We start from the raw sequence: 27,407 nt of genomic DNA, 5'->3' as shown, positions 1-27,407 counted from the left end.
GTTAAGGGGTAGAATAGGTATATTTAATAAAAATTAGGTATAAAAATTTTTTTTGTAGGTTCCAATAAGTCATTTCCGTTAAGTTTAACGAATTCCGTCACCTTTACAATTTAGTTCAAAACATGAGGTATCGTATTGTATATTTTGAAATCATAGAGGGCTTTTCTGTGTATTAAGCTTACCACGGGGACTTTTTTGTTTTTTACCCTTTAAAATATTATCGTGTTCACTTTTGCAGATAAACTGTCAAGCTTCAATTGAACAAGTCATAAAAAATCCAAAAATGAACTTTACAAGTCTACTACATTGAGAATCTGCTGCTACGATGTCGAAGGCTGTTGCTTCCAATTAGAGAGCTTTCAACGCGTTTCTATGCCATCATTTCGTTGTATATCTGTACTACACTGGAGTACGTATACAGAGATGGCTCCAAAAAAAGATTGAGCTACATCTGTATATTGAATGATAATTACGGGGAAGCAAAGTACCATGAATCCAAGAACATCGAGAGTCCAAAACTCTCTCCCATTTCTTTGAATCGAAAAGGCAAAGCCAGTGGTTCTATATCCAAAACCTGCCCGACAAGATGAACAATTTCCAGATGGGAGTCCTGATTCAGGGCGGGCGAGTAGTTGGAGAACCTTAGGATCAAGAACCATGGACAATGACCAACAACCAACGAACCACAAATGGATGACATGGTCATGGACACATTATTGAAGGTTCTAGGACTGGGCCAATGAAATCATCAAGCTTGAATCCTGAATTTACGCTTCCTGATCCGCTCTAAATATATGAAGATATTTGGGGTTCTTACAGCAAAGAGTTCATACTCTTAGTATCCTCGTTAACTTGTAGACCTGCAATGACAGATGCAACTGATCCTCAATCATGGGGACACTGAACTTCGCACAGAGCAGAGATTGAAACAGTGACACCAAACAAGTGCTTAAGTTGTGCTATCTGGAAGGCAAATCTAGGATCCAAAGTGAAAGCAGATCACATAGGCATCCTAGAGTCAAACTGATGCTCACATAGTCACATATAGAGAATGCATATGATTTGGAGAATCCAAATTTTCAAAAAATCTACCCAAGTTAGCCACCAGAAAACCAAGAATGGTCATGAAAGTAAAATAATTTTGTTGCAGCTCTCTCTCAAAATTATTAATCTAGCACCATACCATAACAATTCTCCGATGATAATGAAGAAATAATACAATTGAACAGGAAAGCAATTTCTGTTTTCTGTGTTCCAAAAGTGTAACAGTATAACTACTCCTGAAGCAATTTGCCAAAAGGAGTACCTATTATGATTTTCTACATGCTTCGATGACCTTGAATTAAAATACTCAAGAGAACTTGATAGATCAAACTACTTAGATTCAGATTCCAATGATTTTGTCCCTAGCTCTTGCTAGAAACAGTTGGACAAGTCCATACACCCCTAGGCCAGAGATGGTGCATTTGCAGAAGTGCCCATTTTATAAAAAGGCTTGAAACACATGCGACAACACAAATTATGATCCTTTATTCCCCCCCTTATTGTCATTCTGTTAACAGAAAAATAAAAAGGGAAAAAAACACTGTAGAAACACAAACCTGAGCAGTTCTACTTGGAAGAAACACTTCTAAGCAAGTATGCAATCCATCAACTCTGCAGAAGAGATCATGCTTGTTAACAACAAATTTTGGTGGTTCCTTATCAAAGACAGCTTGTCAAACTGAGGAAGACCAGCAAAGATAACTTGAGCCACTACTAACCTTCTATTGATAGTTCTTTGAACATACTGGTCATGCTCAAAAGATCCTTGACCGCCGTATTTCTTTTCGTCTGTATTAAGAATAATCTGAAGAAGAGATTCATAACTTCCCTTATTATGTAAAACAGGAAGATTAAACTTGCCATTGGAATAAATATAAGAATATCACACTCAAAATTGAGCCATAATAGAGAATCAGATATCTCCCTGTGAATGGGGGAAATGCTTTTATATCAAAATTCTCAAATGATTGTCACCACAATAGCTGGTCATTTTGTGGTTTTGTTGGACCACCAAGTGAAATAACCATTGATCAATATCAAACTTTCTCAATTTCATAAATTTCACCAGTTTTTAGACTAGTTAAAAAAACACGGCACATCTAGCTCAGGCTTAGATTGAAACAAAGGATGAATGAAGAACCAAGAGTTCCAATTTCTTTATCGACGGGAAGTCTACTAATTGCAAAATTAAATTACTATTTGCAAATGTTATTCCCTTGAAAAGTTTTGTATAGTTCTCAAATTTCAAGAAGGGTGGCCCAGGGGAAAGAGCCATATTCTGCCTACTAGGAACTAACTGTCAGTAAGAATCAAGTATTTCTAGAGTAATTTCTAGGTGCAGGTGCAATGAGGAAAGTTACCAATGGGCGTTGCTAGATGCTTCTATTAACCAATTGGCCAAAGTGTATCGAGAAGAAATTATGTCCTCAGTTCATTTCGAACTATGCCCTCACTTAGATCTTAGAGAACAAACCAACATGGAGTTGGAAATTATGATTTAGTTAGAATGTCAGATGATACCACGGCATAAAATCACTTACATGATACTCTCCAGCTTCCTCCACACCAATGCTGTATCTGTGATATGAATTTGTGGGATGAAAATTGAACACAAAGAGGAAAGGACCTCTAATATAGGCAATAACCTGTTCCATAAGGGACTTTCATGTTCAGCCATGATAAAAATGATGAGATAAATATGCTTAAATTTGTCCATAGAATGAAATGAGTTGGAAAGCAACTATAAGCGCATATGCAAAATTGCTACGCATGTTATGATTAATTTATTATCTGCATCAGCCATACAGACTAATAATGATAAAAGCAAAGGCTGCCAAACAAGAGAAAAAAAAATCTAAAGGCATTGACCATCTACTTTCCGGTAGCATCTCTTCTAACACCACAAAATAAGAATTTTAGTAACCCATGCTGGAGATCAAAAATCAGAAAAAAAAATGGAGACAACTAGTAAATTGCATTTCATATATTCAAGTAATAGGAATATACGTTGACTGCTAGATAATATGACAACTACTAGAACGTCAAAAGAACTATAGCATTTATTCTGAATAAGGGAACCATAAATTTCCTCATGGTAACGTGGAGGTGCCCACTTTTGAGTTAAGATGTTGCATCTTCATTTCCTGCAACTGAATTGCAATGAAAAAAGAACACATACAAACAAAAGCACAAGCAAAAGCATGTGAAAACAGATGTAAATGTGAAAGTTACTCATTTACCATAGGAGGATCATTAACGTGATGAATGTTGGAATGACCTCCTGAACCTTTTGAAAGAATTCCTTCAACTTCATCCAGGTGCATCATATCCTGGTTAGGAAGAAGATGATATTAGAGTAATAATTCCATCTTTGGTGATTACGTAGCAGTTACATTTTTTGATGTACCCAACATGTGTTGGATCAGATTTTTTATGTTTCTAACTTCATCAATTAGGCCCATCTTATTTGTAACCTATAATCTATTAGCAATTCATAGATGAGGAACATTATTGGTTTTGAACGCAGATCGTTATCAGAATATATAATTCAGAACAGAAAACACATATTTCAAGAAATGCCAAATGTTAAAAGTCAGGTGGTTTTTGGCTAGAAAGCCTAAAAGGAAGACAAAATACTAAAAGCACAATACCATAATCATCACCTTATCAAAAGTAAACAACTGATTGTGCACTCCTTCCTTCAACAAGAGGTCCCATTGACGATTAGCAAGTGCATATGAATAATTGTTGCTCACCATAGGGAATTCAACTCTCTAGCAAACCAAAATTATGTAATATATTTAGAGGACATAGCTGTGGATAGATGTACAGTAAAGAACACAGTTAGGTTATAGGCTTCACCTTTGGGTGCCCAAATTCATTACCCATGAAGTTGAGATATGCTGAACCACCAATTGTAAATGTAATCAACCTGATCATCTTGTTAAAGAACACCCCAAGTTAAACCGAGAAATAACAAGCACACAGTCACCTTGAATTGACAATAAGTACAAAAGTAAGAAAATTTTTAGAGAGTAAATAGACAATGCTGTACAAACTGAGGGTAAAAAAAAATGAACTTACACTAGTTGAGATACAAAAATAGAGAGTAATATTGTTGAGATATAAAATTTGAAGAAACTAAATTTGATTAAAATGATTTAAAAAATTGAAGAACTCAACCATTTGAGAAATATTGTTTGAAGTGCCTCTCCAGGTAGATCACAAACAATGTGATTGGAAACTATTCAAAATCTGAATATTTTCTGTGTAATCCATGTAAGAATCTAAACCAACTTCATTCATAAAAATGATTCTATCTACTCCATGTAGCATGAGATTCTTCAAGAACTAAAATTCTCTTAAAAGCATAACAATTACAAAATGTAAATACATAGATATATATATAGAGAGAGACAGAGAGAGATTATGAGAAGTATTCTGTCTTCTAGCTGATGAAGCTAGTGAACAACTGACCAAATCATAGAAATTTTATAGTTTTTCACAGTATGATCTGCAATGATCAAAAAGGTTACCTTGTGCAGCGAAGAACCTCTAAGCAATGACTCCTCCGTAACAGAAGAGCAGCCAATTGTATCACCAAACAATACTTCTGCAAAGGACTGCCCTCCAGATATGGACTGGAAAGCAAAGAACCAGTGATTAGCAAGATAATTTCAAAACTGTAAACGAATCAATTGTTAGATTAGACATACAACTTAATGATAGGATTAATAAAGTTGCCAAAAGTGGTAAAACGTTTACAAGAGGAACAGGCAGGCAAATAACAAGATACCTGGTTGTGGTTTTCAGCGTACAAGAGCATCTTTTCTGTATTTTGTTGGTTGCCTACTAAGGTGCTCACAATCTTGAAGAATAGAAATGAATAAGTGACCAAGAGATAAACTATTCTCCTAAACAAAAAGCTTTTGAAATATAAGTACTCATCAGAGGACAAAAAATTTGGAAAATCAATTCTGCACAAACAATTGTCAAGTATCCTAAGGCAGTAGCATGGAACAACCTTACTCATGCTCCATTCATGATCAGGGGTGTTCTCAAGGAATGATGACCACATCTCCGGTGCAGAAAGATTGACAAAATAATCAAATCCTAATCCACCCTGGGAAGTCAGCTCGCATAGTCCAGGATAAAGTGTTGCCTGAGAAGTGAAAGAAATTACTGACCTTTGCCATGAAAGGACAAGCTCAAAGTCACAGGGTTTGTAATGGGTGGAGAAGGCTTTCTTTGAAAACGGGTGGAGAAGGCTTCAAAGCTAAAGGGAATGATAAACATTCAAGGAATCTTATAAAAAGAGAGAAGCCAGGATTTTAACGCTGGGAAAACATCCAACTCCTTAGTGTTTTACTTTTACCATACAATCATCTTCATTCTCCATTACAGTAACTGATATTTCCAAGTTCTATATACTTTAATGCCAACCAATTTCACTAGCTGTCTTGATTCCTTCTAATAACCACAGAACCCAAATGTGGAGCTCTAATGAAATTTACACACACAAAACCAAATTAATTCCCATCCCAAAGTTACAGTTCTATTGAGTATGTAAACAATGCACTGAGCTTCGTATTCATGTCTATTGATCAAGGCATAATGTTTAAATTGCAAGACCATATTTGACCAAACAACATAAAACTGTGAGAAAGTTTTAGTGAGGACAAATAATACAAGATTACTCACATCTTCAGAAATGGTGATAATATTAGGATGAAGAGCATGTAGTATATCATTTGCCAAAATTAGGTATAACAATGCATCCTTGTCAACATATTGATTGCAATACCTGCAAGAAGAAAAAATAAAATTACCTTCTAGGCAAAAATGCAACATCTGCAACCATACTACTATGTATAGACATAAATTTGGTGCACTGAAAGCTAAATAAGATACACAAATCTATTTGCAACAGAAAAGTATTAGCTGCTACTGCAGAGGTTGTATATGCATTTTAAGACCAAATACAGATTCCGGAGGTGACCAAACTTACAAAGAAATAAATGGTCTTACAAGCCATGGGAAAATAATATGCTTCATAGAAATTTAAAGCATTAGTAAAAGAGAGAAAATCAAAACAAAAAGATGTCAAGTAGATCAATAAGATTTCAGAAGCCTCACTCCTCCAGGTCACCCGTAAATGTAGCAAATCCATTGTGTGTATACATCATTGATCCAAGGGAATGAAAATGGAAACCATCAACTTGATACTCCTCCACCCACCTGACAAACACCATTCCATGAGCAATGAATAAAATGCAAACTTTTGCAATTGGTATAAGAATGGAAAGATACTCAACACAAATGGAATAATTGGCTACACATTTCTAGGAAACGAAGGAGGAGATAGGTGATAAGAAAATATCAATCAGAAATCCCACATTTCTCTGATCAAGGGTCAGAAAAGAAAAACTTTTTGAGCAAGGTAGGTATGCTATACTCACCAATTCAGATTTGAAAGAAGAAAGTGCAGCACATCTTGATCTGCATAGTTGAACATTCTTGTACCCCAGAATTTGTGATTGCCTCGTTTACCTATCAGTGCAAAATGAGTTGGACAAACATAAAATTATGCTCCTTGTGCACCATATTAGAGAGTGTCTGTGTGTATGTACGTCTGCATATGTGTGTCTGCCAGAGAGAGAGAAAAAGAGATTGACTAAAAATGGAAAAAAAAAATGGACTTCAAAAGTTTAATGAACCAAAAAATATATAATTTCCTAGCTTCCCATAAAAAAACTGATACAATGACAAAAACTTCCAAAAGCCAGAAGCTCATATGGCACGGTCAAAAACTTTTCTGTGATGGAATAGAAAGGAGCATAACTTACGACCAGCTTAAAGTACATTTCTTTCTTTTTTTTCTTGCTATTCCCTATAACTTCTATTTCTAGTATGTAAAGTCTAGACCAACAAGAAAACAATATCAGCATACTGTCAGTAAGAATCTTGATCAACATCACAGTGCTAAACTAGAGAGCCCGGTTTCCACTGAAGCTGACATACAATTCTAACACCCTATGACTTGCAAAGTTACTGAATGAACATGCGAATTAATATTACTTTGAATAATTTCCTAAGATGAGACGGGACCACGCAACAGTACTCAAAAGGACATGAAGTAGTAGCCGGGCAAGACAACAATAGGATCAATCTGGAAATATAGTCAATGGTCATCTACAGTAGTTTCATTTTTTCTTGCCAAAAACAGTTTACCAGAATGGAAGTAGCAATCATTTGATCCGTCAAAAAGTGATAAACCAACCATTTCGTCAGCTGCTGCATATGAGTGGACAATGTCTAAGAAGACTAGTAACCCAAGTCCTGCAAAAAACAAATGGAGCTCAAGGGGTAAAATTCATTATGACATGAGCATGCAATTAGAAACCACTTGAAAAAAACAGATGTACAAATTATCACGACAATGACAGCTAATAAGGCATTGTAGCCAGAAAGAAATTAATTGGTTTACGAGGTTGAAAGAAAGAACACTGCTCCAGAAACAGGTTAATAGCAACAGAGAGACGTACGTGTCTGAGTCAGTTATACAAAGACACTCAATTCAAAGAAGTAACAATTGACTTTTGCATGTCAAGTAAAATCTATATGGAAAATGTAGGCCAAACTTCCTCATTGAGTACACATGGTTCACAAGAAACAGCGAAAAAACCAATATCTTAGACTTATAATTCTGTTATTCTTCTTCTCCTCTCTCCAATCAATCATTTGTTTGTTTTAAGGCTTTTTAAAAGGGTAGCACAAGGACAGCTCAAATTTGTCATCGACTATTTCTAGTCTTTTGGGTTGAAACAAAACTAAATTGTTTGTGAAGAACATTTCTCAACAAGAATACATAAAATTCACTCCCACGCTTAAAGGGGAGAATGGCTTCAATATTTTCTTCTAAAATCTTACAGCAAGTTAATATTGTTTTACTGAAAAATTAAGACCTCCAATTCATTTCCTAATTCTGATAAGTAGCAAGAAAACTGATTTCAGATGACAAATTTCACTATACCTGAAATCCACTAATTCTTCCAAGTATGATGTCAATGGTACAGATTAAATTTTGGCACACAAATGAACAAAGATGGAAATTAGAGGTCATAAGAGAAAAGAATAGAAGCATATCCATTTTGCTATGAATTATAAGTCAATTTTCAAGAATTACCATGTGCTACATCAACCAAGCGCTTAAAGTCCTCTGGTGTACCATAACGGCTGCTAACAGCATAAAAATTAGTCACCTGTTGAAGAACTGAAATATTATGCTACTGAATCATAGCGGCTGATAACAGCATAAAAATTAGTCACCTGTAGAAGAACTAAAATATTATGCTACTGAAAGGTAATTTGACAGCAGGTTAGCTTTTACTGAACTAGAAAATCCATTGGATAACCAGGTTGCATGGGTGAAAATATTTTCAAACTGAGCATGTACATCTCTTAGGACACTCAGTGGCTAGAAATATTAGAGGATGCATTCTAGCGCAGTTGAGATTCTCTCCACAGTAAAAAGCAGGAAGCATAACTTTCTTTGTTAGTCCGCATTCGGTCCAGGAGTTCCCCATATTATACAGAATACATGAGGACCCTTAAACAAATATTTTATCCAAAATATAAATAGTTCACAAGCATACTTCCAATTTGATAGTCCTATCTTGCAGCCTTTTCAAATCCTAATTCCACAGGAAGATTTATGCAAGTAAAACAATATGGTGCTAATTACTAAATTCAAGAATTCATGTCATGGTACATTAAAAGATTGTATTTCAACACTTAATCATTACTTCATATGGATAAGGAACATCTAATTCTGAACTCACTCTATACCCAACCGTAAAGTAGTCTTTGTGCTCAACAAGTCCAATCAATTGGATTGCATTGTAACCAGCTTCTTTTACGTGAGGCAGGACCTATAAAGATGAAGGAAGTTGCAATTGAAGGACAGAATATAACAGGAAATAAGGACAACAAAAGGGAAAACAAATGTAAAATAACTTGAAGAATTGCCTTTTGAATGAAAACATCAAAAGATGCAACTTTTGGGTCTTGTCCACTGATTCCAACATGACATTCATATATGCGTAAAGTCTTTGGCTTTGGTGGATGCTTGTGCTTCCATTTATATTTAGATTCAGGAGGTGGTTCCCAGTGGATTGCAAAAGCTTGCTTGCCATCTGCATCTGCATGTTCAAATAGCATTCAATATCGAACTGTTACAGGAAGACAGTATAGAAACAAAAGATATGCAAACTCAATAAACAGAAAACGTGTGCGACAATGATGGGAAGTCAAGTAGAGGTAAAGATAGATTCTTCATTTAACTCTGACATCAGTGCAGCATGAATGTCTAAACTTTGTATTTGCTCTATCTTTGTAGGAATACAAAAAAAATTAAGTAGTATTTCTTTTTCTCACGAAACTTGTTTTACTACCATTAAAAGAACAATACCGATACTGACACAAGAATATGTACCCGAAAAGTTCATTTCTGAGACCAAAATCCAAGCTAAGCAGATTAATTAATGTAAACAAGTACAGTTACCTAAAAAAATAAAAGGAATACATGATTAGCAATGGACCTCTTAAAAACAAAAAAAATTAACAGATCACACATTCAAAGCATGAAAATGATTACTTTTTACAAGTAAAGTGGCGTATGATAGTGTGAGCATCAAATTATACTATTTAAGCATCGCTATGCAAACTACGTGAACAGATAAGAGATGCTAGCAACCACTGGATACCTGGGACTACATAAGTGGCCCAGGCAGGAACCCTTTCCAGAGGCCCTGTTGGAGTATTAAAATATACTCTATATTTGCTCCCATGGGGGATACCAGGCATATACTTTTTCAACCACGCTTTCCTTCCTTTACGTGTCTCCAACCAGTAGGCAATGGGAGGACTCTTAGCACGGAATTTCTCTAGCCATACAGGATCGTCTATGATGTTGAAAACATCATACTCTTTCATTCCAGTATCTATCACATGAGTAGAAGGTAAGTTGCTTGGTGGATCATCTCTATGCTGCGCTTTCCAGGCCTTGTACCTAGTTTCTGGATCAGCTATCTCTTCCAGCTCCTCTTCCGTTTGAGGCCCATTAGGGCCAAATATCTGCTCATACAGCTTAGCTACCGCTTCATAACGTGACTTAATGAAGCGGTCTTCACCAGGTTCCCAATATTCATCATTTGCTTTCTTAAACATCTCTTCAACTGTAACACCACTGTCACCTTTATCGTAATCATCCACGTAATTGTACTGTTGAAAGTAGAATTCATCTGGTTCTTCACCTTCCCGTAATTTGTCTTCAAGAATAATAAACCAGTAACCATAGTCATCATGGCCAAAATGACCCTCCCTGGCACAATTTTCTGTGGGTGACCAGCCATTAAAATCTCCAACAATAGCACAATAACGAGCACCTAATGTCAAGATTTTCAGCTTCACATGTGAGCTACACGAGCAATGGTAATTGCATTCAGAAACAACACAAGTCTGAACTTAAAGTGGAGCTGCTAAATCCTAATCCTAAACTAACATCTATAGACACATTTTGAGACTGATAGCATGTAACTAAAACTTCTCTTAGATACTTAAGCTTCCAGACATGCCCACTGATGAGCTCGAATTTGAACTAAGCAAGAAATGACGCTTGCCCTTCTACAAGAAAAAAATATCCTCAGAGATGGTGTCAAACCTGGAGCCCACTCCAAGAAATCCACCCGATGCTGCGCATTTCGTTGCATTCCCAGTAGTTCATATCTAGAAATAAAAAACACAGGCATCACTCTAGTAGTTCACGTCTAGTAATAAGAAACATAGGCATCACTGGTAACACATATGGTATAATTGCTAATTACGGAGAGAGAGAGAGAGAGGGAGAGAGAGTTCAGCTAACAATTCTGACAAACACTTAGATATCAAAAACAACTCTCAGAAAGTCAGTAACTTTCAAAAACATGAGAAACTAGCACTTTAAATAACAGTATAAGATAGCCCAATATTAATATGTGAAAGAGAAAGAAAGCACTAACCCAGAAGCCAGCTCCTTTAGGTTGAGGTAACGATTAAAAATCTCATCCCGCAAGTCCTTCAACGCTTTGTACCTTGGCATAAAGTAAAAACCAAACTAGGTACCTCTTCCAATAAAAGGTCCAATAGAAACCATAATTTTCATAATTACGAGGAAAAGAAGAAGAGCTAAGGGACAAACAATACTACCTTTCACGAAGGAAAAAGGCGAAGGCTTTATGTGAAATGCCATGTTTGGTGAGGAACCCAACTGGGTCGACCCCTTTATCAGCATGTTTGGTTTGCTTTTTCTTGAATTTGGGTTGTCTTTTCTCGTTTTGTTGAGGTGGGTTTAGGGGTTGGGGTTGCTCGGATGCAGAGCAGCTCCAACTTTGTTTCTTTGGGGACCGAAATCCGAAACTGTTGCATTTCCGGAAAGTGTTCTTTTTGCCGATTTGGAAGGGGAATTTGAGAGGAGGATATCCGTTGGTATTGGTGGAAAGTAATGCAATTTTGGTTGAGCTTGTCAATGGTACCATCATAATCGCTGCTGCTAAATTTTTGCCGCTGCTGGCAAGTATAGAGCGGAGGCTTCCGCAGACACTAGTAGAGAGGAGCTTGCGTAGTTGAAATTGATGACAGGCGGGTAGCGCAGACTGTTATATAGTACTACCTGCTGGGTTGTACCTTGAGGACAAAAATGCCTCCAACCCAAGAAAAAAGGAAAATCTTAGAAGTAGGAAAGAAATTAATAGAAGGGAAGTGATCGTAATATCCATCCAGTTCTTTGTGAGTTGAACAGAAAAAACGAGACATCTTATAAAACCCCCTGTTAGTTTGATACATTTCTGTATTACTGTATAGCATTTACATTATGAACTTTCCAAGGCCAAATTTGATGCTTTTGTCTAGGACTCTACGCTTCCCTTTGCCCCGTTCTTATTTAAATCCCCTTTTCCACCAACATCATTATGAATTAGGAGCCCATTGAAATCTTGAGAGATGATGGAATGCGGCATCAATGGTCTTGGATCAGCAAAATTTTCGAATTCCTTCCTTCTGCCAAAGGAATATTCTGCCAAAGGAATATGGACACTTGATTTTATTTTTTTTTTGGAGGGACGCTTGAGTTCTTGTTCCCTCCAGAATAATTGTAAAGCAATTAGGAAATACGATAACAAGGGCTGTAATCGAATCAAACTGTTTGCAAGTAAATTGGTCAAAAACTCAATTCGAATTCGAATTGATCAAGTTCGAATCAAATTCGAGTAGCTCGATAAGTCGAGTTCGAATATCCAATAGTAAGATTTGAAGGCTTGTCAAACCTTATCGAGTTTTTTAATTTTAATTCTTTAATATATTATTATTATTAAATTACCCTTATACCCAAAAGAATGGTTGAATTTACGAAATGCTTTAGGTCATATGAAATTTTTTAAAGGTCAATAATGTCTTTTCGCTCAAACATTGTCAAGAAAAATAAAATCCGCAAATCTTTCTAACTCGAATTTGATAAGATTCGCATTGACTCGAGCCCATACAAGTCGAGCTCGAGCTCAAGTTCCAGTAATGCTACTCACTCGAGCTTAAGTATCTTTCCTGCATGTCGAGTCAATCTTGAGTATGGTAATACTTGAGCTCGACTCGATTCGATTACATCTGTCACGATGACATTTATGGGTCTCAATATACTCAGCAAGCCATAGTACGTTTATCAGGAGCTTGATCGTTCAGCTTTGCTGAAGATGTGCATAATGATCCTGGAATAATAAGCTTTGATGGGATGGCTCTGAATCTGATCGGCTTTGGCTGATATAGCTATAAGCTGATCTTTAATTTAAAGTTGCTCTCGTATTTATCCGAGTCTCACTTCTAAGCATAGACGTCACATTATTCTTAGTATCCTTCAACTTAATTTAACGACTTTATTCTCATGATTGTAATCTCTTTGTTAACAATGGACTGGTAGCTACTCAATGCTTATTTGCAGGCATAGAAGTAATTTTCAATATGCTTTACCACCAAAGCAAGAGAAGTGATTGAAGAATTGTCCCATGCGGCGTGCATTTACGCTTGGTTATCTGAGGGGAGCAGATGTCAAAATGTTCAAGAAATTTTGTCCAGGTTCAACAAGAATTTCTATGCCTGAAAGTAAACGCCAGACGTGGCATAACTGCAGTAGTTAAGCACCAACACAAACAGTCGTGTGACCACACCAGTACCAAGTACCAACACATCCATAAGCATCTGGTCTTCGCAGGATAATTCAATTGAATTAACTGATTGCAGGTCAATGAACATGTTGGATCTATCAGAAAGCTAATAAATATAGCATGACAAAAGTGATGCAGCAAAGATACTATTAGTTGTAAATCTATTGACCCTTTGGATATTCTCTTGGTCCAAATATTGTTGATCCAATTCTCACGTTGGTGCTGCCCATCTTGATCTGCATGTATGGGAAAGCACAGTCAGAGTTCACAAACACCTATCCAAGCTCTAGCCTCAAACGATCTAGATTCATTGTTTAAGATGGATAGTGAGTGAGACTTGCTGCGAAAACTAGCATAATCTTTTTACGTGAAGGAGAATAATCATCATTTCCAACAGATAAATGCAAATCTTCAGATTGAGAATTTCAGCATACAATCAAGATTCTAATCTTAGACAAACATTGTGGTTATGATTTTATATCTAATATACGTGTGTGTGTGTGTGCATACACACATAAATATAATTGTAATTATCAGCAAAATTGAGCTCATGGTTATGTATCATAACAGCTTCAGAAACACCATTAATCTTCTAAGATTTCAATTGAAGCAAAGTTCAAACTTTGCACACAGACCATAAATAGAAGCAACAAAGAAATTACAAAAGTCCAGCCTAAAGGAAAGTAAGAGACTACTTTAGCCTAACGACAAGTTCAAATTCTAAGATCAAAGGAATGGCGAAAAACTGTTGGTGAAAGATTTGCAAGACAGTCCCAGTTTTCAAACAAACCAAACCCCAAAGTTACATAATACTGGGGAATCAGTTGTAGCACGTATTCGTTCAGATGTAAGCCTTCATAAATTGAACAGGAGGTAAATAGAAATTACACAGAACTCAATCAACAATAAAAATTCAACTCTTAAAATCTAGGCATCAAGAATCCAGGCTTACTGCTTGTTCAAAGTCATTAGACATGCCCATTGACAACTCGCACTGGAACTCAGCCATCCCTAGCACCTTGCAGACCTCAGTTCTACACTTGAATAGAGTCTGTAATAAAGCCATACAAATAAAGTGGATGCGTATGTGGTTAGCAAGTGAAAAATGATCTGCCAGAATTCAGCTTCTGTTCAAAATTTTACATTTACAAACTGGCACTTCACACAGATATATTTAGCATACAGTTTCACATACGAAGAAGCCATAAAAATTAAGTTCATATCTCATTGCTCAAACAAAAGAATATTCAAAAGAAAATAGAAAAGAAATAACTTTTGCTGTTAAGCAAAAGACACACAAAGAGGCAACAATAACATGAATGCTAACCCTGTGACCCACTGCTTCTTGCGTGGATTATATAGCTATATCATACCTCTGCAAAAGCGCAAAGAAGTGAAGCCATTACAGTCTTCAATCACGCCTAAGAAGGTTAGGAACTTACCTTGAAGTTTTCTGGAGTTGAGGAGTAATCTGGCATGCCTATGGTCATTAAACCAGAGAACTCAAGATTTGGACAACCCAGCCTGACATGCTTTGCAAGCTCTATGCTATCTGATGGCTCTACACCAGATTTTGCTGCATGTAATCACCAATTTAACTGTTGACTAATGAACCTTAATGAAATCAAGATAAGGCAATACTAATGCAGCTCTAGTCACTACAGAGTAAGAATCATGACAAAATGTTGTTTTTGCAAGAAAATAAGAACAAAGTTTTTTTCCCCATTTATAATGATCCAAAGTGATAAAACATGCTTCCACAGTACAACTACAGCTGACTTGACTGATTAACATAATTTACTAAAATAACTCAAAAATATCCCAATGTTGCTGTGCAGCTCTTGGTATCATACTGCCAACCAAGAAGAATAACTAAAAAATGTTCTTTTAAAGATAACAAGACTCAGGATAGTTCTGAAGTAAATATATTAGCTCTGGTGCTGCATTAGTTATCAATTGTCAAGCTCAAACAATCTGACTAGATAGACTTTGCTGTAGAATCAAAATGTGAGCACTTACATGCTTCTCCACTCGTATTCACTTGGACAAACACCTTCAAAGGTGGACGCCCAAGCCTTGAAACTTCACGATCTAGATAATTTGCAACCTATATGTGAATTGGAGAAAGGCATATTTACAACTATCCTTGTGAGTTATAGCCTAGAACATCTGTCATAAGCATCTGGATTTCATTTGAGCTCTAATCTTGCAATTCCAAAATTCACTTCAAATCAAATACTTGCCTTTGTGTTGTCTACACCCTCAACTGTTGCTAGATTAGGAATGGCAGCTGCATGCGGTAGAGATCAGCCTTAACATGTATCACAATCTCACTTATATTCCAATTTGGCAACCACACACCAAAACAAAATGAGTATCATGCCCAGTTTGATGGCTTTTGAACAAAGGTGTTTTGCTAGAGACTTGGGATGAAATCCATAGGCCCCGATTATATAACTGTACAGCTTAAGTTTCTAAGTACCGTGTGATGCCTTAAAAAATACGGGCGACATGCCTAGAGTTTTAGATTTTTGGAGTTCAGAATATCATCTTTAATAAGTAAAACATCTTGATTACAAGGATTTTTGTCTCCGAAACAGATATAATTTTCAATAACAATGTCTCTGGCAACAAGGAAAAGGTAGAATTCAGTTGAGCTGTTAGCAATAACGAACCGTAAAATGAACATTCCGTTACTAGTACAACCTAATAAATGACAAATTAGAAGGAAATGTGCCAACTTCTCAGTTGAAGAAAAGGTCTAATCTTCAATAGTTCAAATGTTCAAGAACACAAGATATATGAGTTTAGTAAAACCACATGGTTCAAACATCAATTACAGCATACCAAGAAGTGACTTCACTTTATTGCTCTGCAGATGCCCAATGAAATGCCACCTAATGTCATCAGGAAGCTGCAATTCTTACACCCAAAAAAAACTTTTATTTATGGTCCAATTAACAAACCTTTACTCATCAAGAACCCAATGATCTAATCTAATAATGGTTGAATTTATTTAATGATCCACCAATCATTAATAAGAAACTCTTCAGACGAAACAAATCCCAGATAGGGAGAGAGGGAAAAAGGCACCTGCGGAGCTTTATCAATGATTTCTTGAACATAATTCTCGCCAAAGCACCTATGACCTGCGTCATAGATTTCCTGAATAAGAGAGACTGGCTTTGTTTTGCCTACAGCTACTACCCTGACATCTTCAGCATGGCGACCGGATTGCTCGGCAGCTTGCCGTACACGGTGGAGAACTGACCTGAGGGCCGTGGCAGCTACGCCCTCTACAACTGTAGCAGACATGACCAAAGTCTGTCCCAGGTTCTTTTTCTGTCTATCATATTATCAATAAGTTCTTTTTTTTCTGAGCAGATTAATTTCTGAATCTCATTTTCTGGTGAAATTGAAGCCTCATGATAACATGAGGCTGAAGCTCCCCTACCAAATACCAATGGAATAGCAAAATGAAAAGTTAATTTTTTTTCGGACTACTAAATTTTTTTTATGGCCCTTTTTTTCTGTAACAAAATTGTAAACTTTTGTACCAACAGTTAAGTTCAATTTAATATTTTAATTTGTGGGTTCACCAATGAAATGTATGTCAAGTTTTTTTTTTTTTTTCATCACAGTGGGTATCTGGGGCCGAGGACTGGTTACCGTACGCCCCAACTAATCCCACTGCGTGACCGCGAGAGGCTGCCCGACATCATCGGTCAATGGTAACGACTGGGATTCGATCCTTGGTTGGTGGCTCTCACCCAACTGGGCTACAACCACCGGACCGAACCCAGACTGGGCAATGAAATGTATGTCAAGTTACCATTGCAAATAACTGAATATTACTGTAGGCAAGTTACCAATTTTGTGGGTTCACCAATGAAAAGTATGTCAATTTACCATCGCAAATAACTGAATATTACCGTAGGCAAGGTAGGTAAAATGTTCATAAGCTCGCAACTTTTGTGGTGTCTCTAGATTTTTTTGTCTCCACTATGAAACTAGTAGGACAAAAAGAAAGAAATGGCATGCCTTACCAAGATTACCATTGTTGTAAGGTTAATTGGTGATTCATAAACGACAATCAAATTATGGGAGGCTCTGCTTTTATTGCTTGGTTTATGTCTGGACTTAAAAGACCATTCTTTGCTTGGACAAATCTGCTCATATTAGAGCATGTAGACCAAGTAATGCGATTATTATAAAAACACGATTCACTTAGGAAATGACAAGTATACAAAGAACCAACATTTTAAAAAAAAAAAAAAAATAAATCTCGTACATAAGTCCCAAAACCCAACCTGAAACTAGTCATAGCTTCTCTACCTTAAGGTGTGAAATGCAGAAACAATTTCTTGAATTTTAGCACTCTGGCCTCCCAGCCTTTTCATAGTTATGGCTGCATTTTGGTCTTTGGTTCCACCTGAATTTTTTTTCACAACTTGGTTGATGAGTTCATGTATCTTGAAGTCTTGAACTTGGTACGGTGCTAGGAATGGGATGCTGTGCTTGCACCTGAATCGTTTTTGTTACCTCTTTGCAAGTCTTTTTGGTCCTGATCTTGAGTTTTGTGAATGCCTGGCGATTCTCGTTTCCAAAACTTTATCCAAGTGTAAATTTCAAGTACTACAGCAATCGATCCTAACAGGCAAAGCAATCCAATATAAGCCCATTTCCAGGTATGATCTGCGTTTAAGATGGAAATCCCGTGAAATATGTTAACTGAGATAATGGCCAGTAATGAATAGCCCAGAAAATGATGATACATGTTCCAGTACACACGATAATCATCGTTACGCTTTGGTTTTAGTCGCAATGCGAACATCTGCAGATAAATATAACGTTATGCTCTTTGCTGCCATTGCAGAGACAGAGAAAATCAACAGGGAGGGGATATATGAAGTGCTGCATTGGATAGACTTACTTGTAGTGTCGTAAATGTAAAGATAATTATTCCTAAAACTCGATGAGTATGATAACCATAGTATTTGGAAGCGTTTCCGAGCCATAATCCAATGATCCAGCCAGATGTGCCGAGTAGATATCCAAGAATTTGACATGAAACATGAAGACGAAACCATTGGGACCATTCCACGGGAAATCTTCTGAAATACCTCGCAATAATTGCACCCACTGGAAGAAATGATCCCCAACCCACAATGTTCAATATCCCATGAACCTGCAAGAATTCAGTGACAATGATAAGAGTTCCATAATAACTTTTCAGCGCTGTCTTTGGTACTGTATAATAAATGGAATTGTATAGCTCAAATCAAGCTGCATTTCAATAGGTTAGGTGATTATCAAAAAGAAGAGCTATCCAAGATTACAAGTAATTCCATTTTGTGTTGGTATTAACTTACTTTTCTCAATTTCTGCAGTTTATGAGCTCCGTCGCCTCGAACACTCCCTGAAATCAAATTTATTGTCTCTTTGCAACTAAGATGCCAGATATTCTTGGGATGCATGAAGGGCTGTTTTTCAGCTGCAACATTGCCAACTTGCCAGACGACATTTGTACTTGAATCATTGTATTCTCGAGGAAGAACTATTGTAGCTTGTATCACGGCGAACTCAGCTTCCGGGAAAGAAAAGCTAAAATCCCCAACTTCCAAATCGATCTTGGATGGTAGGAGTTTGCAACCTAACTTGGTAGAATCAGTAATGCTGTATGTATCATGCGATGAGGTTCCATTACTTAATTTGATACCTATAAGGGCTTGGGTGCCTACCATCCCTGCATGTTTCCCAGGGTTCAAACCCCAGGCCAGCCACCCCATGTCACCGTGTAACTTTGCCCCGAATAGAATCTCAAGTCTCCTTGTACCATTGTTGTAATTCCAAGCAAATTCAGCTCCCAAACTTTGCTTCCTGCAACTTGTTATGTTTATTTTCTTGGCAGCTTCTTCTCGAAATCCATTACTACAGTGCGGGACATCTGCAAATACAGGGAGAAACAGAGATAACACGATGGCTACCCTGAAACGATTATCAGGGGACATTCTTTTCCTTATTTGCTGGAGTGATGCTGCTTTACTATATTATGGTAAGTGCGTGGGATTTAGCAGCTAGTGACAAGAGCCAGATAGAGACTTGTATCAGGAGAAGATGTTATTCGATTACTACCAATTACCACTACCGGATTTAAGAGCACGCTATATAAAATATTCTTTTCTTTGTGCTCTTTTTTTGGGAGCTGTGTTATGTTGTGGTACGTGGTGGACACATCCTTTTCTTGTTTACTAGTGTTGGGGCAAAGAATAAATCACCATTTTTTTTTCACTTACTGATTAGGAAAAAAAGGGTGTCTTGACTCTCTAAATTAATGCCCGCGGGGTAGCTCGGACGGTTCGCTCCCCCTCCTTAAGGTATAGCAACTTACCTGGCTTCGGTCAGGATTCGAGTCCCGTTGTTAATCTGTTCGGTGTGGAGTGGGGTCTCCTTTTCCGGACAGCAGGGGATTAGTCGGACCCCGTAAGGATTGATCCCGACACCCCCTGTGTTGACAAAAAAAAAAAAAAAACTCTCTAAATTAATGAACCTCCGAGGATAATATCACTCCGAGAGGGAGATTAACATTTAATTCGATGTTAAGTTGGGATGCAAAAGGTGTGGCCGTTTTTCACGTTGTTTCTTCTGCATGACATAAAGCATGAAGAATTCCATCGAATGTCTTTTTAGCTTTGATAAGGAGGACTAGAACAATAGCTGAGAGACCTTTGACTTATGGATTTTAGCTATCAGCAATTGGGATTTTTTTTTTTTTTTTTTGGATACTGCTTCCATAAAGCGATTGATCGGCATCACACCAAGGTCCCAATACATCATGAAGCTATTCTTATTGTAATCCCTGCATAACGCACCGATGTTTTAAATTGGAAGTACACAACCAATCAACTGATCTTCTGTCAAAATTTTCAAAATTACTTACTGTTCCTGACTCTTCCTTCTGATTTTTCTACAAATCCAGTGGAATGCAAATTGTTTCTTATCTTTTAAGATTGGATTTGGAGGTGAAATTGTCAAGACTCCTCACCCTGGACTTGAAGTGAAAGCTCAAATTAGGCACACTTCCAGTCAAGGAAAACAAGAGGACATGGTTTCAAGTTTACAAACCAATCTTGACTCTTCATTTTGAATTTTCCTTTTACGTTTAAAATTCAATTCGTATCAGTGGTTTGAAATTTGGAAAGGACGGTCCGATTGGACCGATTGAAAGAGGAACGGCGTAACTTAAACTAAGCAGGCAATCGACTCGGTTTTGTTCGTTTTTGCAAAATTGTGTGTTGATTGAGAGAAACCCAAAAAAAAAAAAATTAGAGAAAAAAATCATTTTTCTCAATTTTCTTTTTTTTGTTGTACTTTTTCATGTAATTTAGCTATTTTGTAATGCCATTTGGTTTTTAATTATTGGTTCAGCCGGTCAAACTTCTTAACTCTTAGTGTCAGCATATTATCCAATTTTAATTTTAAAATATAGGTCGAAACACCTCACCTAAACAATAATGTTTTGAAAATTGGACTGTACCGGCCGGTTCGATCGATTGAATCGCAAATCAGTCATGTCTTCGGTCCGATTCAATTAAAAAATTAAAGAATTAATTGAACCGGTCAATAACCGGTAAAAAGTGGGAGGTTCAATCGATTTTTATTAAGTATTTATTTTCTAAAATAATATTTTAGTTTTATTCAAAATTCTTAATGCTAAACTGAATAAAAAAATTATTAAACCTTTGAATCGAGATCGAATTGGTTGAACCAATCAAAACATGGCATGTGAGAATGTTGTACGTTTGGGAAATCAGTCATCTTCACAATTAACGATGGCATGTGATTTAGGAAGCCAAGTGGCCGGGGGATGACCAGTGATGGGGTGTCCTGCAAGGGAAAGGCATGTGGAACACAAGATTTTCTTGCACGGTTGTTGCTTAATTCTTCGGCTCCTTGAGAGTTTCATTATACTTCCATGAAGAATTTGCGCGATGTACTCCGGGATCAATTAACTATGACGACTACACGATAAGATTTTGGCTTGCTGGTTAATTAAACAATTGACCGATGAGAATACTAACATTTACGCTGCATGCATGTATACTTGCTGAAATAACAACGGTATATTTCTTTTCTGTTCATTCTGGCAAAAAATTAATAATAATTTATTGGCGACAAATGGAGTAGAATATTAATATTACATTATTAATTATTAATAGGTTGAATGTGGTAAATAGCTAGCAACCTTGGAGTTGAAGGTGAGTACGACTGGCTGGCTTTCCATCAAAACAATATTCATTGAAGGAACCAAGAAAATTTCTTAGTTGCATAATACTGCCTATCTCTTTGGCTAGCAAAAAAGTTAGCTAAGTATCAATAATTGCTCATGATACATGGGGGGCTTTCATACAGATTATTAGAATTAATTACACACTTGGGCATAAAGTAATCCTTGAGGATTTCTTGACGTATAGAGTAGGAAGACACTATTGACGACTTGTACGTATTTCATCAGTATCTGAGAGAACCACCATACTAGATGCGGCCTTTTATTGTTATGTCTAACAAATGACAAACCGTATAGCAATAATTAATAGTGCTGTAATGTTGCCAAATAAATGGAGAGAGAGAGAGAGAGAGAGAGCTCTGTTTTAAGCATAATCGCAGATGCCGTATATACAAAATCCCCCCGGCATGCACTTTTTGTTGCAAAATCCACAGTGCCTCTTATCAAACGAAAGATTAACGCATCGCCCGTTGCAGCAAGCTTCAAACGGCAAACACTTGTTTTTGCATGCTCCACAATTGTAAGGATCGTACACCAAATCCACACATTTGTTGTTGCAGCATGTAGAATTTCTCCCTTCTTCACCCGGGATGTTGCCACAAATGTCATTATCTTTCTTGCAATGATCAGCTGCTCTGGGATTCTTTGGCTTTCGTTTTTGAGCTAGGAAACGGCTTAACCTTTTGGACGGCATCAGTATCTTCCCCCGTTCGGAATCCGAGTTCTTCTTGTTCTTCATTACTGATTCTTCGGCAGTGTTTTTCATGGTGACTAGAGTTATGGCTAGTGCCATGGCTAGGGCGACCATGAAAATGAGTCTGATCACCTTCATGGTCCGTGCAGGCCGTGAGGTAGAAGGGAGGGCAGGGAAGATGTGTGGAGGTCTTCGTGGTTGTTAATTCCCCGTCTGGGAGAGGAATTCTTGAGTGAATTTGTTGGGAAGACTTAGCATTCATGGGGTGATATGTAGAGGGGTGCAGTTGACGCGGAAAATGTGGTAAAAGTAGCAAGGGATTTGCTGCAAAGAGTATGGTCGAATTCTAGGAATATTTCTATTTCTATCTCTCAAGATATGCCGCCAGTGATTTTGGAGCTGCCACAATTTTTTATTTGGCAGCTCTTTTGTTACGTCAAGACCCTTCTGCATGCCCCCAATTAAAATATCTGTTCTCTTTTTTATTAAAAAAAGTATTCTTAATTATTTTAAAATTAAAATTGAAAAAGAAAGGAAAAGATGAATGCTAAAAGTTCGCAACGGATCTTCTGTCCCACATCCTGTGTCATTCTCTGTCCCACTTTTTATTATATTGCTATTTCTCCTATATAAACATCATGTTTTAATTCTTTTTTGTTTCCTTAAGATTCAATAACTATTAATTAAGTAAAACATAAATACAACAATTTCAAAAAAGCAATATATAATAGAAAATTTAAAAATACAGCAGAAAATTCATAAAAAATCTCATTTTTTATGCATTTTGATTTTTTAAGTTTGTTAAATTTTGTGTATTACTCAATTAATAGTTATTGAATTTTAAAAAAATAAAAAAGAATTAAAAAATGATGTTTATATAGGAGAAATAGCAATATAATAAAAAGTAAGACAGAGAGTGGCACAGGATATGAGACAGAAGATCCGTTGCAGTTTTGAACACAAGGAATTCAATTAGAGGCAAGCTTTTTGGATAACAAGACGAGAAGCAAGCTCAATCGCTGGAGATTCACATTAATCAGTTTTGTTTATTCTTAAAAGGGGTAGAACTGAAATTTTATTTGCATGTTAGCATTGGTCAACATGCAATGATGCAATGAACATTTATCAGAAATAGAGAGGCAAGAAGAAAACTGGTAAATGCCTGCTGGACGAAGCAAAGGGAAAAGACAATTATGAAATGGAAAAACTTCGAAAGCATTTCATGGGGCGGAAAACATCGTGCTGATCAATAGAGTGCATTTGCAGACCAAAACTTTAGCTGGAAGTTGGCTTTGGGTTTTCCGCAAGATTCAGAGGGTTCAGATTACAATTCAGATTCAAGAATCATATGGCCGAAGAAGTCAACCAACAATCAGAATATCTCTGAGACAGGAACTGCTTACACGTATATTGAGTAACGAGGAATTATGCATCAGATTCCTGTCTCTGCGCCTAAAATTTTGTGACCATCCATTGGCAACTGGTCATATTGCTCTCATTTTGCTCAAGTTACCAATATTGGATCTCTGTTTTTTCTTTGCTTTATCCATGGTTTGAATCTTCTAACTCAACTGGGGTCACAAAAGTTTATTTTCTTTTGGGATTTGGAAGAGGAGAATTGGTAATGAATATTCATTAATTGTCACGACCACTAAATTCGGGCAGAAAATTTTCGAACCAGTAACCCAATGTATACCATAAGTCAATCAAATCCCATCTTCGTATTTGATCTTTTTCTGCATTTTTTCATTTTGTATTTGACCACCACCAGGTGATTTGGTCTTTTGACTTTTGCGTAGACCGTAACATCACAGGCTATTTAGCTTCCTTTCATCTGACTCTAGCAGAGTTTAACGTGTATTGACCATAACCATGCTGCTAATTTAAGTTAATAACGTCAAATTCTTTATATGTATATATATATATATATATATATATATATATATATATATATATATTTCAAGGGCACCGATGAAGTGCAAGTTGGGTTGACCACAGATGAAGAAATTTAAGTCAAACGTTTTCTTTTTTCCTTTAACATGAAAAAATGAATGTCAACTCAAGAACTATTTCATCCTTATTCATCGGGGTGGAAGCCATTTTAACCCTTCTAGATTAGTATACATGTGACTTGGCAGGTTGAATCTTTCTGGTTCAGTGTCAATTACCGCCGTCAGTGTAAAACTAACTGTAATAGTCTACTGGAAATCTAGAAATGCCAGTTACTCGGAACTCTAGTCTTTAGCAGTTGTACAATTTCATGTTTTGCCTCTTTATCTTTATCCAATAATCATAGAGGAGGGTAATTCAAGTTTTAATAAGATTCAGAAGCAAAAATAAAAAAAAAACAAAAAAAAAACCGTAAGTTTTAGATAGTCAGTTTTAATATTGATTACATATCAGAAATTATGGGAGAAAATTAAGATACACTTCTTTTTTCAACCATGTCGCAACAAGATCGTCCGAATTTTTTTAGCAAAATTTTCTGGGGAAAATGATCAAAATAGTCTCCCACATTTTTTTAAAAAAACTTTTTTAATCCCTTACATATAATAAATGCATAAATTTGGTTTCAAAATCTATTTTTGCCCAAATTTCTAGTAAAAAATGCTCACTTAAGTCACATATTCGTACTTTTAGTAGGAAGAAGAATAATTTGTGCCTTTTTTTTTCGATATTTTAAGGTGTGCATTTTAAAAATTTTGAGGAGTTTTTTAAAGTTTCTGTATTTAAAGTTGTTAAAAATTAGTAGAAGAATAATTAGGCAAATATTCTCTTCAAAAAATCCATCCCATTGCCATTGTGGGAAGGAGAGTTGGGATGACTTTTTTAAGAAAATATTATTCTTGTTTTTATTTTGCGGTTGAAAGTATTGGACATGTATCTTTTGGCTATAAATTTGGTAGGAAATATGTTCTAGGATCAAATTGATATTTGTCATATGTGAAGAACCATTTTGCATGGTTTTACATGTAATGAACAAAAAGATAATTTTATTGAAATATGAGGGACTATTTTGATAATTTTTGCTATCTTTTTGAATGATTTCTACGATGAATCTATATCACGCGCAACCCATCAACCATTCTCAAATGATGTCAATGTCAATAACCTTTTATTAGTTTTCCTCCGCATGGGAAAAAAGACTGTCAGTAAATTTTAAGTAGCAACTCACTCAATAAGACAGTAGCAAGCAGGATTCGGTGCTTCTTTCTCTAGTTGAGGTTCTATGACTTGTATCTAATTTTTGCCTAGCTGTGTAAAATGGTATAATTTCAATATAAACTAATATATGTTTGGTACAATTATGAGTTTTACATCAATTTAATTATAATTCACATTTAGACCAAAATTATACCAATATACAATATTAAAATTCTATTAGTTTACACAACTGGACTGTGGACAGAACTGGAACTAGTCTCTTACGACGGGCGGTCCATTTTGTTGTATCCAGTTAAAACTAAACTTCTCCCCAGTTGGGGAAGTTTTGTCTGGCTTACCTTGTCAAAAAACTTGGTGATCCAAGGGAGAAGCTTCATTTGCATCCTTTCATAAGTCCAACCATTCGTGTATGATCGGTTTTGTGCTCCTACAGAGAGCGTTAATGGTTTCGGATCCCATTGCAAGTGTCTCTGAAGTTGGGCCAGATGGTCGATGGAATCTAATCGAGTTGAGCATGAGTGAAATGTCTTGTATAGCTCACAGCCTAATTAAATTTTAACTCTAATTTTTTTGTTTTTGACTCAAATGCAATTTTCGTTTAGAATTGAATACTACGAATACAACTAAATCGACTTGCAAATTAAAGATGTAATATTGGTGTGAAGTTTTATTAAACTTGACTAGTTTAAGCTATTATTCAATGTAGATAGGTTTATTATGCACACACGATAATATGTGTGAACAAATCTAAAATATATGAAACTCAATTAAGCTGAGTAGCTTGTGATTTGAGTATAGATGAATTAGTGGTCCCGAGTGAAAATCATGCAGAAGTTATTTTGATTGCTTGAGTTTGTACCTATTATGCTCTACTCCAAGTATCATTGCGTCCGTTTTAAGTGCGAATGATGGAATTGGTAGCCATTGATTTCGTCAATAAAGCAAGAAATTTATAGTAGTGTTTTTTGAGAAAAATATATTGTAGGGATATGATGTATACGAGGCAAGGAAGTGATTGAAAAATATGTTACGAAAAACTTGTAATCTAAACAAACCCATATACTCAAATCATATGTGAAATCTAACTTATTGCGGTCATAGTATTACATTCCTATTTTATCCAGTGACGGAGCCAGGATTTTTTTTTTGGGGGGGCCAAAATTGAAATTCCATTCAAAGATGATTAATTCATATATATATATATATATATATATATATATATATATATATATATATATATATATATATATATATCAACTCTCATAATATAAACTAAAATTGAAAAAATTTAGGGGGGGCCAATTTTATTTTACACACATATTTACATATTATGAATTAAAATTCTCTAAACTTAGGGGGGGGCCATGGCCCCCCTCTGCCCCCCTTGGCTCCGTCATTGATTTTATCACAACCCATCTAAAATGTTATACATTATTTTGATCTCTAGCTCAACCCCTTTGACACTTAACTGCAAATCCCCTGGCTCCATGAATGTTTACACTTTAGAAAAAAATCGAATAATCGACTAAATTAAGATCAGAGATTGGATGTAGTAAAACGGAATTTGAGAAAATCAATTAATATATAATCTTAAACTCTGGTAAAACAATGGATATTGAAATTTGATTCTCGAATTCCTAATTATCGACCGACTTACCAAATTTTATATTTCAATTATATATATATATATATACATACATACATACATATATATATATTTCATACCTATTAATATATTATAAGTCTGTCTAACGGATCCCTATTTAACAAGTGCCTAATAGGCACTAGTTAAGATATAATTTGAATGTCATATTTTTAAATGTAAATTAATTAATAAAAGTAAATAAGTAACGGGTGCCATTAGACACACGTTAAGATGTACTTCAAGTGTTAGATTTTTTAAAATATAAGATAAATTAGGAAAAGTGCATAAATGTAAAGGTGGGTAGTAATTGTTAATATGTGTATA

At 36.0% G+C, this 27,407-nt stretch overlaps 4 protein-coding genes across 6 annotated transcripts; all 4 read right to left on the bottom strand.

Annotated features, from left to right (window-relative positions):
- Positions 1-230: 230 nt before the first annotated feature.
- On the bottom strand, positions 231-11,991 carry LOC113688626 (1,4-alpha-glucan-branching enzyme 3, chloroplastic/amyloplastic). Of its 2 annotated transcripts, XM_027206507.2 has the most exons (21): positions 11,290-11,991; positions 11,103-11,174; positions 10,766-10,830; positions 9,810-10,490; positions 9,073-9,245; positions 8,886-8,975; positions 8,231-8,306; positions 7,276-7,383; positions 6,504-6,594; positions 6,181-6,282; positions 5,746-5,848; positions 5,069-5,206; positions 4,841-4,912; positions 4,581-4,685; positions 3,907-3,984; positions 3,708-3,818; positions 3,285-3,374; positions 2,586-2,690; positions 1,764-1,849; positions 1,602-1,656; positions 231-860 (listed from the first exon to the last, which is right to left on the bottom strand). In XM_027206507.2, exons 1-21 carry the CDS (start codon positions 11,619-11,621, stop codon positions 828-830), a joined length of 2,766 nt encoding a protein of 921 aa, XP_027062308.1. In that variant the 5' UTR covers positions 11,622-11,991; the 3' UTR covers positions 231-827. The 2 variants fall into 2 exon arrangements, with proteins under 2 accessions (XP_027062308.1, XP_071905423.1); XM_072049322.1 differs by lacking the exons at positions 231-860; positions 1,602-1,656; positions 1,764-1,849; ... (1 more) ...; positions 3,285-3,374; positions 3,708-3,818 and having other exon boundaries at positions 3,908-3,976; positions 11,290-11,726.
- A 1,341-nt stretch (positions 11,992-13,332) lies between these two features.
- On the bottom strand, positions 13,333-16,751 carry LOC113688512 (uncharacterized). Of its 2 annotated transcripts, XM_027206338.2 has the most exons (7): positions 16,386-16,751; positions 16,140-16,206; positions 15,536-15,582; positions 15,312-15,399; positions 14,735-14,868; positions 14,245-14,343; positions 13,333-13,528 (listed from the first exon to the last, which is right to left on the bottom strand). In XM_027206338.2, exons 1-7 carry the CDS (start codon positions 16,605-16,607, stop codon positions 13,454-13,456), a joined length of 732 nt encoding a protein of 243 aa, XP_027062139.1. In that variant the 5' UTR covers positions 16,608-16,751; the 3' UTR covers positions 13,333-13,453. The 2 variants fall into 2 exon arrangements, with proteins under 2 accessions (XP_027062139.1, XP_027062140.1); XM_027206339.2 differs by lacking the exons at positions 15,312-15,399; positions 15,536-15,582.
- Positions 16,752-17,652: 901 nt separating this feature from the next.
- LOC113688630 (cytochrome b561 and DOMON domain-containing protein At4g12980) lies at positions 17,653-19,303 on the bottom strand. Its single transcript, XM_027206512.2, has 3 exons — positions 18,665-19,303; positions 18,226-18,480; positions 17,653-18,126 (listed from the first exon to the last, which is right to left on the bottom strand). The coding sequence occupies exons 1-3, from the start codon at positions 19,301-19,303 to the stop codon at positions 17,791-17,793; spliced, it is 1,230 nt and encodes a 409-aa protein (XP_027062313.1). The 3' UTR covers positions 17,653-17,790.
- Positions 19,304-21,815: 2,512 nt separating this feature from the next.
- LOC113743719 (stigma-specific STIG1-like protein 3) lies at positions 21,816-22,518 on the bottom strand. Its single transcript, XM_027271796.2, has one exon. The coding sequence runs from the start codon at positions 22,409-22,411 to the stop codon at positions 21,944-21,946; it is 468 nt and encodes a 155-aa protein (XP_027127597.1). The 5' UTR covers positions 22,412-22,518; the 3' UTR covers positions 21,816-21,943.
- Positions 22,519-27,407: the final 4,889 nt, after the last annotated feature.

The sequence above is a fragment of the Coffea arabica genome, chromosome 5e, assembly GCF_036785885.1.
Source record: "Coffea arabica cultivar ET-39 chromosome 5e, Coffea Arabica ET-39 HiFi, whole genome shotgun sequence".
In the NCBI taxonomy this organism is placed as follows: Eukaryota; Viridiplantae; Streptophyta; class Magnoliopsida; order Gentianales; family Rubiaceae; genus Coffea; species Coffea arabica.
The sequence above is the reverse complement of the archived record's forward strand: the minus strand, read 5'-3'. Positions and strand labels throughout refer to the sequence as shown.